Source organism: Aythya ferina (genome assembly GCF_964211825.1).
Source record: "Aythya ferina genome assembly, chromosome: 2".
Lineage (NCBI taxonomy): Eukaryota > Metazoa > Chordata > Aves > Anseriformes > Anatidae > Aythya > Aythya ferina.
The window spans coordinates 73,983,683-73,998,527 of NC_140297.1; the positions used below are offsets into that span (position 1 = coordinate 73,983,683).

Sequence of the window (14,845 nt, forward strand, 5' to 3'; positions counted from 1 at the left end):
CCACTGAAAATTTATCTAGGGCAAACATAAATGATCAAACAATCTGATCAAAAAATGTAAATTCAAGGATGTTACAAATAGTGTAAATCCTGAGCTGATTTTTACTTCTTTTTGAGAGATACAAATTTGGTCTTCATGGCATAAACTGGATGTTTATATTTCCATATAACTTTACATTTCAAGCATAGTTTTAAATCAGCAGGCCTAAACAAACAAATAAATAGTTTGTTTAGTAAGAGTGAATTTTATTTTTTGTACAATACTATTCTTCCCTATGAAGAAAGGCTGAGAGACCTGGGTCTGCTCAGCCTGGAGAAAAGAAGACTGAGAGGGGATCTCCTCAATGTATATAAATATCTGAGGGGATGTAGCTGACCTCTTCTCAGTGGTTTATGGGGATAGGACAAGGGGCAATGGCTGCAAGTTAGAGCACAGGAAGTTCCGCACTGACATGTGAAAGAACTTCATGGTGAGGGTGACAGAGCACTGGAACAGGCTGCCTAGGGAAGTTGTGAAGTCTCCTTCTCTGGAGATATTTAAGGCCTGTCTGGACGCCTACCTGGGCAGCCTGCTCTGAGGAACCTGCTTTGGCGGGGGAGTTGGACCCGATGATCTTTCAAGGTCCCTTCCAACCCCTACGGTTCTGTGATTCTGTGATTTGATTTTTGTCCCACAGAAATCATACTGGGAAATTTTTTGTTAGATATGTTGTGCTTAAGACTTCAACCAGGGCTGAATTTTACCGACAGAATCTTTGTTTTCAAACCAGTTCCAGAAGATAAAGGAAAGAATTATTTTTAGACATGGAACATGGATATTAATTTAGATTTTAAGTAAGTAATGTACAACCTTCATAATAAAGTCAAGAGAAATCTGATTTGTTTCAAAATCATTAGTGAGGAAGGTATAGATGTGTGTAGAACTGCACCATGCCTCAAAATTGCCTTCAAACTAAAAGCCTGGCAAATGCATATAACAGATCTATTCCTATTTAGGACTTAAGGAAGCAAGGTGGAAATTCAGGTATTTGAATTGCCTATTTACATTCACCTTTATTCAGCTTCCCATTGAGCTCACCTGCTATTTGGACTATATCACTCATCACCCATAAAGAGAAGATACACAATGAAAGGCCTGTGGATCCTGATTTTGTTCAGACTTGACTAACACCTTTCAAGCTCTGTGTGCTCCATGGTCCATAGGTGTCCTAATCCCAATGACCTTTTTTCCTGTGGATGAGGATGTTTTTGCAGACATGTACTTCCCATCACCTATAATATGTTATATTGCATGTAATTCCAGAATGAAAAATTCAATTTTAGAGGCAGCTAATGTAGAAAGAGTTTGTTGGATCGTTAGGACTTTCCTGTTAATTAATTAAAGGTTGAGGTGTGATGATGGATTTGTTAGGATTTACAAAGCACTGAAGTGCCTCAGGGAGACACGAAGCCCACAGAAGCAGTATACAAAACTCACAAGAAAAGCTTTCTAGTTTTAGAAGAGTCTCTGTACCTAAAATATAAGTAATATATTTTGCTGAGAATAAAAGTAGAATGGATTTCAAGCAACCAGGAATTTAACAATACTATAAGATAATAAGCTCTGCTGAGACAGAGACAGAAAGAGAAAGAGTCTCCACTGAATCTTAGATATGAAAGACAATCTAAAATCTTTATAAATATTCTGTAGAATGTTTAAACATCTCAAATGAGGACAAAAACTTGCCTTCCGCTTCAGGCTAACAATATTTATCTTGCAGTTGAACGATCTCTCACCATGCTGTTTCTCTGGGGCTTTGCTGAGGCACATGTGAGGATTGCATAGAATGGTGTGATACATGACCTAAACTGGCCTGTGGGCAGTAACACAGAGTGCATATGAGTCTAACAAAACTGTATTTCCATTCCCTGTCAACCTTAGCTTTATTTTTGAGTTCTGTCAGTCTAGGAAAGAAGGTGTTACATGTAACAAGTTCCCTGTAAGTCATCGTATCACTGTTTTCTAAGACGTAATTCATTGGTAAAGCCTGTTTAATTCATTTGAGAAAGAATGAATGATTCCTGTACACTGTTATTTCAGGTGCCCAAGATTAATAATTGGGAATGTCTTTGCCTGTTTTTGTTGTTGTTGTTGTTGTTGTTTGTTTTTTTCTTTCTTTCCCTTTTTTTTTTTCCTCTTCTATTCTGTGTCAACTTAGAATAATAAAACTGGCTGTTACCACCAATCTGGTTTCATAGATGTGCAATTCTCTAACTCAGTCATGTGGATAATGTATTCATCCTCTAATGCTGTATTTCAGTTTCAGGACAGTGATGGCTGGAGTGCAATAGTTGCCAGAAGTAAAAGTAATGAACCATTTAGCAGTTATACTGCTGTCTGTGGTAAAGTATCTCTGTCTCTCTCTCTCTCTCTCCCTACCCATCTGTAGCAATAATCATGTAAGACAATCTTTGAAGTAGTGACATAACTGAGTGACTATACCAGGCATTAAAGTCTATTTAAAGTTACCATACCATTTCTGACATTGACCTCATTAATACTGCTATATCACAGCTCATTTTTAAAGACAGAGTGTCTTTTGATACCTTTAATTCTTTGGTGAGTGTAAGATACAGGAGTGAAGAAAAAATAACCCGTTCTAGTTGTGATGAGGAATACAATAACCCATCACCATAGCAAAGAGCATATTTTATTTGAAAAATACGAATAAAAGTTTTCGTCCCTTTTGTTTATTAAAAGAAAATGTAACAATTTCTATCAGTAACACTTGCATAAGGAGGTATACTTTACATTACTCTTTAGTTAAAAAATATATATATTTTTGGAGACTTTGGAAAAATAAGGATGGCCCAATACTTGCAACACACTCCTAATGTTCCTTAGAATGCACTGTGCCATTTATATATACTGCAAGTACAAGGTCTTAGCACTTTATAATCCACAAAGTTACCCTAGGCAGCATAATTGCATATTCTCCTCTGTATATAGAACATTTCCTTTGTGTGAGTCTGTAAGTTTGGTTAAATTCAGACTGGTCCAATATATGGATATGTGTGTGTATATATATATATATATTTTTTTTTTTTTTCTAAAGGATGATTTGACAAAGGATTAGAGCATAGAAATTTTGCAATTCCTTTTAAATACCAGTGAGAATATTTTCACATAGACATTTTCTTGCAGTATTTGCAACTAAAACAACTGCATCAATTAGAATTTGAAAAGAAAAATGTTTACAATTATTTTGATTTTCTACAAAGAAATGCAAAAAATAAAGTGCATAAGAGTGAAATGACTTTCAACTTTTACAGTGTTCTATGTGTATGAAACATAGCAACACTCATAAACAAATTGTTTACGATGCATTAATCCAAAACCAGTTGAATTCCAACTCTTCTTTAAAGTGTATTAAATTACATTTTTTACTGGTTTAGGTTGACAACATATATTTTACATTTCATACTTATAGATACCATTTTCTCAGATGACACATCAAGATTACAGCATAATGAGTGCTCCCACCATTACAAGAAAGAGGGTTTGTTTGAAGTAAAGTGACTAATTAATTGGGTGTAAACACACAATTATTTGAATAGCTGTTGCAGAAATAAAATTCTAAATCCGAAATGTCTTAAACATCCCTTTCCATGAGCAGTCTAACTTTACTCTGTATCTTCCAGCTTAAGTAAAACTGGCAGTTTTCAGCATTTAGTTGTTCAATGGCAACAGAATTACTATTCAGGGTAATTGGAACACATCTGAGAATATGACTATATAAAAGGTCCATTAAAGTTTTAAGCAAAGTCCAGACTTAAGCAACAACCAGACTTAATCATTGTCTAGGAAAGATTTTCCCACAATACTTCCACTGAATTTATACGTTGTTTAAATCAGCAGTGCTACAAAATGACTGTACTTTCCATGACACTCAGTGTTAGTATTCTTCCATTTTAATCAATATGAACAAAGAAATTTTCGAGTTTAATTTTGTTCCTAGGACACCAAGTACCAAAGGAAAATTCTGTGGGATCAGGTAAAGAAATCTGCAAATCTGTTCTTTCTGCATCATGAGACCTTCTTCTGTGGCCCTGAAGATTTAATATTCTGCTATTTGTCATGCAAACAACACAGCACTGCAATGTGCATTGGAGTAAAAAACAGTAAGCATAGCAAGCATGCAGACGTATCATGACAGAAAAGGACATTTGGCGATCACCATGGATGGGACATACCAAACAGGACACACCGCAGAGTCTCAATAACCCTGCAGAATTTTAAATGGTTCTGAATTCCTGGGGCTGTGGGTAAAATGCACATGCTGTATAGTAGCAAGAGAGCACCAGAAATGGTGAAAAGGGGATTTTTATTTCTCTGAGATATGACCTCCTTCTCTCATTAACTTAATCAGATCATGAGCTTTAGGAGTTGATTGTTTTTTGATGTCGCTGCACTTAGCTCCTGTTGGCTTTTAAGCCCAAATGTTCTAGGATGCAAATAAAAAGAAAACAATGACTGGCATACCATGTAAAGTACAAAACACAGTTAATTTTCCTTGCTTTGGTGTAAGACCAGAGGGAACAGACATAAAGATAAGTAACTCTTGTCTCTCAAAACTATAATATAACAATGAATGCAGCTTTTGTGCATATGTGGTACAAGTTATCATGGCTCATGGTACTACTAACATTCAAAGACTTTTCTTCTTAGCACTCCACTCATACAGTATAAAAACTAAGATGTTAGCATAAAGCAAGTGTCATTTAAATCAAAAGGAAATATATCTCCACAAAATCTTGAACTACTAGTTCCTTCATTTGGGACAAAACTGAAACATATCCCAACTCTACCCTCAAAAAAATAAAATGCATTAATCATTCTCAGCCCAATTATAAATCTCACTGCATTAAAACATCTGTTTAATTGTACTCTAAAATGAGAATCTCTCCAGTATTTTTTAGAAGATTCTGTATTTGGTAAAAATTAAAAAACAACAACAATAATCTGAACACAGATTAGGGAACTACTTTCAAATCATCAGCAGAACATTTTAGGGTTTGGGGCTTCCCCCCCTTCTAAACTGGTTTGTGGGTTTGGATGTTGACAGAAACAGTATAATTTTCAAATTGCAATTAAAACAGTATAGTTAAAAAACAATTCTGGAAGTAAGAGCAAACAGTATTTTTTAGAGCTTGAAAAATTTATTTCAAAGCTACTTGCTTATTTTTCCAGAAGGCTGCGTAAACCAAAATAAATCAACAATATCTTGGGAGGGAGTTTATTAAAAGGAATGAAAATTATTAAAGTAGGACTGATCAAAAATCTCAGTCATATCTATGACCTACCCATCCATACAGTAAAGAAGGGAAGTGTTCACCTGTGTGGCCCACTGTAGGTCAGCAATACAGACCCTGCTAGGAGGAGCAAGAAGATTGAATGCATTCAGTGAAGATTAATGAGGTGGGTGAAGGTACTAGAAAACAAGGCTGAGGGAACTGAATTTGTTTAGTCTTGAGAAAAGGAAGCTGAGGGGTGATCTCATTGCTCTCTACAACTACCTGAAAGGAAGTTGCAGCAAGGAGGGTGTCAGTCCCTTTGCTCAGGTGACAGCACATGTCAGTCTCAAATTGCATCGGGGGAGGTTTAGATTAGGTGTCAAGAAGAAATGCTTCTCAGAACGAGTGGTTAGGCATCAGAGTAGGCTGCCCAGGGAAGGGTTGGGATCACCATCCCTGGAGGTATTTAAGAGACATGTGGCTGTGGCAGTAAGGGACGTGGGTTAGTGGTAAACTTGGTAGTGTAGGTGGATGGTTGGACTTGATGATCTTTTCCAACCTAAATGATTCTATGATTCTAAGTAATCCCTCCTCTTCCAAGCTGAAGGATAAGTGGTACCTGAAATGCATAGGGAGGAATCTTGTGCAGTGTTCAGATATATGTCACTCTCCACACCAGCCCAGAGAGTAGAAAAATAGTACACAGCTTCTGCCCTGAACAGTTTCTCTATTAAATACATATTATAAAAGTCCATTTCCATAGGTAAAGCTACAATCATCTTAAAAGCAAAAGGCTGTAGTAGACGGTGAATCTTATCAGTCATAATCCTTCATAGGATATGGGCTCCTGGTCCTCTCATTGTATTATCACAGGACAGATAAACAGAAGACTGAAGTTTCAAACAAACCAAAAGGAAATATAAATCTGCTGAACTAGGTGTTAAGCAGCCTAAGGAGCAAGTTCTACAATTCTCAAAACAAGATTAACATGAGACATCAATTTATTTAATCCATATGAACCCCCCAAATGACACATTTTATTTTTTTCACCCTCCACTGACTTTAAATGCTTCTGTTCCCATGATGCTTGAAACAAGGAGAGAAAAATAATAATAATAATAAAAAAGCTTGCTCTGCTTAAATAGAAAATGCTGCAAGAAAATACTGCAAGAGAAATGAAATATCCATAAACTGAACTAAAAAGAAAAAAGCATCATCGTCTTAATCTCGCTTTTTCAATTTTCTCTATTCCAGTGTCTTACCAGAAGCTCTATTGTGCTTTTAGATGCATTACACACAGAAATAGACACATTATGATTAAGAACTCTGTGTCATAAATGGATTGTTGTTGCTCCTGGATTCAGACTTCAAAAGCTTCATCTATTGATATAAGTGAAGCACGGTGACCCAAACAACTGCATACTCTAATGGTGCTGCCATTGTTTTTACTGAAATAACCTATGCTTCATCTGCTTTGCTGCATAAAGTGTACTTTGGATCCATGCCATTTAGATGGTATTCCCATGAAAAGACAAAAAGAAAAAGCACACACACTGGAAACAGTTCCTCTAGCACACTGTAACAGAGCAGCTCTGGGGTTATGGGGTAGAGCCATGTTCATGATGACAGCTTATGATGCCCTCCCTCTGTTAGCTGGTTAGGGATGAAAAGATTATGAAGGACATAATGAAATTAAATCTTCTCAGTGCAACCTGCTAATTCAATAAGATGTCAAAGGACCATTTATTTAAGAGGACAGGTGTGGCTTATCCCTTCTGTTAAAGGAAACTGACTCTTAGGACTTCTCACACTGATAGTAAACCCCACTGGCTACCTCACACTGGGATCACAAGGGCTAGAGCACAGCTAGAAATGCAACATCAAAACCACCTGCAAGAAATTCACTCTTCCATCAGCTATCTTCCTATAAAGGCATGACCATAACTTACTATAGCTTGGAGATGTTAAGCGTATTGCAATGAAAGTGTCATTGCTTGGCTTTACTTTAGGTACTGTATGGTACCACAGACTTTATTGAGCAATTAAAAAATATACACAAGGGACAATAGCTTCTTTTTTCTGTATTTTTCAAATTTGACTTTCTTCCAATTGGAGAACCCAGTTTCAAATATGAAAAGGGCACTTGTTCTACAGTAACTGTGTACAACTTGCTCAGTTCCAAGTACTGTATTCATTTGTTGTTACTGTTGCTGTCGTTCTATCTCCAGTTGTTCTGGGAATTACAACTAAGTTGTTCTTTCTGATTCTATTTCCCCATAGAGTTCAGCTAGCTTCTTGAACTCAGGCCCCCAGTCACCAAGGTAATTATAATCCTGGTCAGAGTGTGTTGTGACTGAATCCAGAGAGCTGATAGATCCAGCTTCGGATCTATGACCCTCATAGGCATATGTCTGCAGGGAGTCGTACGGGGGCACACTGGGGTCCAAATCAGCCTCTGCCAGTCTTTGTTTAATGAACTCCTGAACATCTACACTGTCAAGGCTTGAAGAGGGATGGTGCCTGGGCGCAGGCTTCACTTCAGGACGAACATCCCTCCGATATTTTAGTTCCTCAGCAGCTGATGGATTACGCAGTGCTGTGATGTCAAACGCTTCTGTGTCTTCTTCCCCACCGCCCTCATCATCATATGTCACAACATTTTCTCGGACATCTTCTTCTGAAATGATCAAGGGCTCCTTCTTGCTACGTCTTAGGGTGATGAAAAGGACCACAATTGCTAAAGAGAAAACTGCAGATATTAGATTAGGTTTAAGGTTTACATTCAAAGTAAGTAGATATATGCTACAGAAATAGCACATACTAAGTCATGAATACAGAGTTGTAATCCTTTCAGGCTAATATTTGCATTCTGATATTATTATGCTGGCCTTGAACTGGAGTATCATTACATCAGGCACATGTTCAATTTGGAAAAGAGCCTACTTATAGTCCTAACTGAGCACTACCTTTGAGGTATAATGTGTTTGTTACATGAAGATAGATTACTGCATGCCTGGAAATGACCCATGAAATCTATACAGCTGTTTTTTGACATAGCAACCTGCCAAAGCGTAACAGGTAGACAACAGACAACCAAGGGGAAAGTTAATAGTGTTATTGTAAAATTACAAACTTCCAATACAGCTTGGTCTTCCAAAGGGCCAGTAAAGAGCATTCTTCTAGTGTGTATTTGCTCTGTGGGAATTGCTAGTGTTTTTTGAGCCAATAATGAATTCCACTGGTTAGATTATTAGGGATTTCATAAAGAACACAAAAGGGGATAACACCCTTCAGTAAATGAGAAATGAGTAACTAAGGCTGACATTTTTCAGAAGCATTGTTAAGGGCTTTCAGAGCTTCATGAAGACCAATATCCAACATAGTTATCTAATTAAAATGTATAAGCTTTATTTTTTCTCTTATGAATGTTCAATCTTTTATGATAAAATACAAGATTTAAAACTAATTGTGTTAATATACATTTTAAAACACTTTTTTGATAAAGAAGCTCTGAAGTAAGCTGTGATGAAAGTTGTCTATAGAAAACGTAGAGCATTCAGAAAAAAATCCTCAAAATCTCCTATGTGAGTCACAGTGCAACTCACATTATTTCTTTCCATCTCTATTAGAATGTAGAAAGGCACATGAATAGTACAGGAATATATACCTAGCAAGTTGTCCCTCTGCCACAATAAATAAATAGGTAAATAAATAAATAAATAAAAGAACATTAACTAATGGGTAACATTCAAATTGGCTGGGGGGGGGAGGGAGGGAGGGAGGAAGAAAGAAAAAAAAAGTGGAAAGAAAATGCACTTGCAAGGTCATTTATCTAATGGAGTCATCACATTGTCTCATATGTCCCTTGCCTCTGTGGATTATGCTGTGCATTGCTATCAGCTTATCCCACAAAGGTAATTAAGAAATGGCTTTTGTATGGTGCTAATGGTGCTTCCTACAGTGTAATGCATTTCAAAAAGCTTTCCTCATCTCTCTTCTATAATTTTTCACACTGTTCGAGACATGGAATTAGAGTCAGTGGCTTTTTGAAATCTTTCCAAATTACAGAAAAAATTATCTGCAGTGCTAATTACTTGATAACCTCTGAAAAACTATTTCTAGTGGATTCCAGGTATTCAATAATGTACTTTAAAGGCATTTTTTCCTATGCATTTTAGCTAAACCTTTCCCCTCTAATCACAGCTATATGTTTCTAATTACCTTCTACTACTAAGCAGCTTCAGGATCAAAAACATATCACATTAAAAATTTCTGCCCTGTCTCATTCAGACAACCAGTGGAAGGATGGCAGTACTTAATATTGAAAATGACTTACCAAGAAGAATGACAACACAGAGCAGGATTGCAATTAAAGCTCCTGTGCTCAACCCAGCAGAGGAGAGAAAAGCTTCAGCATGGCAAGTTCTCACTCGTCCATCTCTCTCACAAGCACAAACCCTAATTGTGAGAGTACTGCTGCTACTGAGAGGGGGCACTCCACCATCAGAAATCAAAACCAGGAGGTAATAGATATCTTGAGTAGTTCGACTGTACTTCCTTCTTCTTGTCAGTATACTGGCTGTGTTATCTACGGTATCAAAAGAAAAACAGAATATCATCTTAATGAAGCAAAAAAGAAATATGTTATTAATTGTTTGTTTCCTATCCAGTACAACTATTGGGCACAATCCTAATCTGTGAAAATGCATGATCTAGATTTAAAGTTATTGGGAAGCATTTCTGGCCAATGGAAGGTTAAGAGGAGACAGGGCAAAGTAACTAGAATTGCATAAATAAGATTATTTATGCTCATGTCTGAGAGTCTAAGTGAACTTTGGCAAACATTTTGGGCCCAGTTTCCAAGTGTTTTAATCCTATGTTATGCTGTGTATGGACACCTGTAAATGTGAATACCTGGAAATCTAAGAATATCTGTTGTGGAATTCATCAACAAAAAGTCATTTTGATTCTCAAATTAATGTTAAAATGTCTTTAATAAAAGTTAAATTAAAACTTTCACATTTTGCTGTTTGTGATCAATTTTATAGATCACCCGAGCTTTCAGAAAATATTTGAAAGGACTCATGCTGTAGGGAGGTCAAGATGAAGATGTAGTTACGGAAGGAAAGATGAGGGAGAGGGGGAGGGAGAGGGAGAAGGAATGGGGAAGGGAAAGAAAGAGAGCAGATACTAGTTGTTCTAAACCAGTAAAGGTCTAAGGTAGGTAAGGAAAGGTGACAGAAAGTGATGCAACATTTTGTCACCATTATGTTACCTACAGATCCATCTGACATATATTACAGTCAATGAGAATACTAATGCTACTACACACACACTGCAAGAGTATTTATGGGCACTAATTTGGATGGCAAACTGCCACGCATGTCCCTTCAAGTCCAAGAAATTTAGGGGCATAAAGGGAGTGTAGAGGAAGAAATGCTATGATAATATATTTACATCATAATTTCATATGTTTAAAATTCCATTTCAGTTTGTTGCTGCCACTTTAAAAGTACAGGCCCTTGAATAAAAGCCCACAGATACACCAAGCAAAACTGGAGACCACGAGAAATTGAAGACAAGAGGAGTTGCTGAAAGAAATCAGGACCAAGAAGATGAGAGGTTGGAAGAGAAGAGCTCTCCTCTCATGATGCTTGCACATGACTAACAGTCACAGATCCCCAGTGGTGGGTTTGTGGATTTGGAATTTGTTAAAAAACAACACAAAGGTGATAGTGCAAAAATGTGTCTGCTGGATTTTCCTTCCTATTCCTATATATATGTATATATATATATATTTTTTTTCTTACTACTGTAGCTACAGTACTATTCACCAGGTGACTATCCTTCATGCCACAACTTCTGTCAAATTCTGTCTCAAATTTTAAACCATTAATTTTATTCAATTGTCTCTACATTTCGCTTTTGTGTATTACCCAATAGGGGTGTACTGATCAAAACAGATAGTGTAGCCCCCCAGAATAATATCATAATATATTTGGTAAGCAGTTTCGCATGAGAAAAATATCTGAGGTAGGAATTGCCTAAGGTCACAAAGGAACCGTGCCACTGAGCCAAAAACTGGGCATGAGGTCCTGCTGCATTGAAGTTGATTAGCTTTCTTCTCCATCCTCCCTGCTTATCTTCTTGGAAATCTCCAGTCTGAGTTTGTTCCTAATTCATTAAGTTCTGTTCTTCTCCTTTGCAGTGGGTGCAAAATCTGATTTCTATTAATTTATTTATTTTCAGTAGGCCTTCAAGTCCTCTTCAACTTTGTCATGTCACTTTTGAGGACTAAATTCTGAGATTCATGCCAACCTCCTCTTTAGAGGCATGACACCAGCCATATATAATGTCATTTATATTCATTCTATTTACAAAACCCTTTTAAAGGCACAGTGGCACAAAAAGATAATTTTGTCATCTGAAACATCTGACACAGAGCAAGATAATCACATTACGAAAATGTTATTTCTACAGATAAAATACTTTTGGTACACACGTATTCTAAAGTAAAAGTGTTTTCAATAGTCCGTAGAAGAACTCCAACACAGAGTTGATGAAAAGATATCTATTAAGTCAGGGTTTTCATTTGACATAGGGTTGTGGAAATGATTCCTGTATACCTAAACCATATGATATGTAGAAATATTTATCTTTTCTTATAAACATTCTATTAAATTTTAACTCTTCTCTTCTCTTGCTTAATCTGGGTCTTTATAACCTCATAAAACATACCATGGTATATCCACTAATGCTTAAATTTCTCATCATATTATTGTTAAGAAATAAATTATTTCCAGATTATTCAGCACCTAAACTAGGAAGGAAATTGTTTTATAATGGAGTCAAATGACTGAAGAAATTAAGCCTGATAACACAAATTCAGATTGCATTTATTTTGTAAAGAAAATTCTTCCCTAAAGCAGAGTAGCCTTAAGGCCATGATTACAGACTGTGGTTACCCATTTTAGTCTTACTAGGCTTTGCTGATCTAATTCTAAAATATATGGAAAAGTCCTAAGTCTAACTTAACAAAATTGAAACAGCTTGTTCTTTGATACACATATGATCTAATTAAATGCAGTACCTGAACAATCTCAGTAGATGTATTTTAAATACTCCTAAAACAAACTCATAACCTTACAGACCACAGACTGCAAACAGGTAGGTTGTCTGCATGGCTTTTAATTTTTTGGCACATATATTGGTAAAGTTAAGGGGGCAAAGTAAGACACTGTTTTATCTTTCTGCTACTTAATATTGCATTAATAAATAAATAAATAAATAAACTCTTGCTTTTTTATATCTTTCCTATTTTCCCATTCACTCTATTTTTTAATGTTAGACTGTCAGTCCCAACTTCCCCAATACTGCTGGAGGACATTGACAAAAATCTTCAAGGGTTCAAACAGGGAAACCACCACAGAATACAAAATGACCTTTAGTTGGTCTGTCTGTCAGCTGCTCAAGCAGGTTGAGCTCCAGAAAAAGACCAAGAGCAGAAATAAACACGTATATTTGTGACTAGAACAGAATTTAAAATTAATACATATTTTGCATAAAAATAAATTAATGTTCTCATTATACACACTAGGCGATGACTGCTGCTTCTGTTTTTCTATATTCAGAAAGAAACTCTTCATCATCTCCCCCATACACATTAAAAACTCTGGTGACTTTCTGATTGTTCAGCATCCAATTTATAATTCCTTCCCTCTCTTGAAATGCACCTTGTAACAGCTTATTAGCAGAGCTTCTATCTACAGTTTCTCTTTTCATCTCCTGAACTCGCAGGCTGTTAAACAAAACAAGGATGGGGAGTGAGTGTGATCCCAGGAACAGTAATCACTCAAACTGCTAAATTTTAGCACTCTCCCTGGTATGCTGTTGGTCTGGGCCAGCTAGGACTCTCACATAAAACCCAGCCACAGCCTGAGGTAACAGCACATACCAGTGACCCTACCAGCAAGCAGTGTGGACAAGTATGCACAAGTTTACTCCTCCCACTTTACACAGTGCTTCAGTGTTATTCCAACAGCCTGCAGGTCCTTAAACATCCCTAAACAGCCTTGTGCTACACTCTGTACCACATAACTTCCTTTCATGCTATGGTAATACCACTACTCTGTCGGGCTGCAATTACAGCTTTCATAATATTTCATGAACTCAGACAAGAAAAAAACATAGTAATAAAGTCTAAGATCCATTGGTTACCGCTCGGGGTCCAGAGGAGGTACAAGGCCAACTGCTATATAACGTTCACAGACAGCCTGTGTTATTAAGTTTCTTTGCAAGAGAATGGGACCAGTCCTGGTTTTCGTTTGGGGTTGTTCTTTGTTTTCCCCCTCAGCACCAATACTGCCACAATAAGCTAAAGTCTGAGTGGTCACCTAGAAATCCCACTGAAGTCATTAGTGAGGTGCAACACTCCCACATGGGACAGGTGGGATAATAAGGACACACTTATCAGCAAGAAGAGAAAGCAATTTCAAAGAAGTGACAGTTCTAAGGGAATTGTAATTCAAGTTACAACAAACGAGAAGATGACAATCACACAACAAAGTTATCCAGAAATAACACCTCAAAAACCTACGGATATGTTCAAGGACTCAGCTTGAAATGCAATTCCCTATTGGTAATAATTGACACTGTATCCATGAGCTAAGCATTAATATTAACATCTGTCATGTCTTTCATCTCAGAAGAAAAAATTCTCAGATCTTATTCTGCTAACTCCATAAGGTGACAGCAAGTGTTACTACCAATAATAACAGTCCTTCATTTCTACTTCAGACTCTACATTATTTCCATTAGTGCCTGTCCATTAGTGAACAGAAGTGTCTGGGGCACTTCTGTTCATCTACCTTGTCTGCATAAGTACGAAAATGAATGTGGGACCAGATGATCTTGGAGGTCTTTTCCAACCTAAATGACTGTGATTCTATGAAATCCTACAAAATTTTGTACATGCAAATCTTCCTGTGCTTATATCCAAAGAAGACCCGAGTATTAAAATCTGAGCAGGAAAGCGTGACCTCCTCTTTTCCTCCTTCTGGCATAAATATGCAAAAGAGTGAGGGATCCAGTGAGGAATCCAGTGAGGGATCCAGTATCATCACACAGGTAAAGAAGCAATGATGAAAATGCAGGCTGAAAAGAAAAACATAATTGACCTAATATAACAAAATAATATTGAGGATTCGTGAGCAGGAGAAGTTTAAGTTTAAAATAATTTAAAAAAAAAAAAAAAAAAAAAAAAAAAGGTTTAAAATAAAAAAAAAAGCTTTGTTTATAATGATTTAAATTTTTAAACAGAAATTGACAAACTGCAGTACCAACTGTATCCTGTTTCCATCTTTTAATTAAATTGTTTACATTCTGTATCAAAAACTACTGGAGGACCCACTGAGAAGGAAGTTTTTACAAGCAGGAGCAGCTTTTACAAGAAGGGTTTTGGCATGAAACAAAAAAATCCCACAAACTGTAAAAGCTAAAGGCAGCCAAGTATGAAGACAGATGCTGATGACCTAGGAAAGAGTTTACCAAGGGAAATAAATAAAAAAATAAAA

General features: G+C 36.6%; 1 protein-coding gene across 15 annotated transcripts in view; it reads right to left on the reverse strand.

Annotated features, from left to right (window-relative positions):
- Positions 1–2,591: 2,591 nt before the first annotated feature.
- The window catches only part of CDH18 (cadherin 18), a 625,567-nt gene continuing 613,313 nt past the window's right edge, over positions 2,592–14,845 (reverse strand). For 14 of the 15 annotated variants that reach the window (XM_084508750.1, XM_084508740.1, XM_084508744.1 and 11 more), the window contains 2 exons: positions 9,610–9,861; positions 2,592–8,022 (listed from right to left, as the gene is read on the reverse strand). In XM_084508750.1, coding sequence (XP_084364876.1) covers positions 7,520–8,022; positions 9,610–9,861 — 755 coding nt within the window. In that variant the 3' untranslated portion in view covers positions 2,592–7,519. The remainder of the gene's footprint in view (positions 8,023–9,609; positions 9,862–14,845) is intronic. The other variant, XM_084508742.1, reaches the window with a different exon arrangement.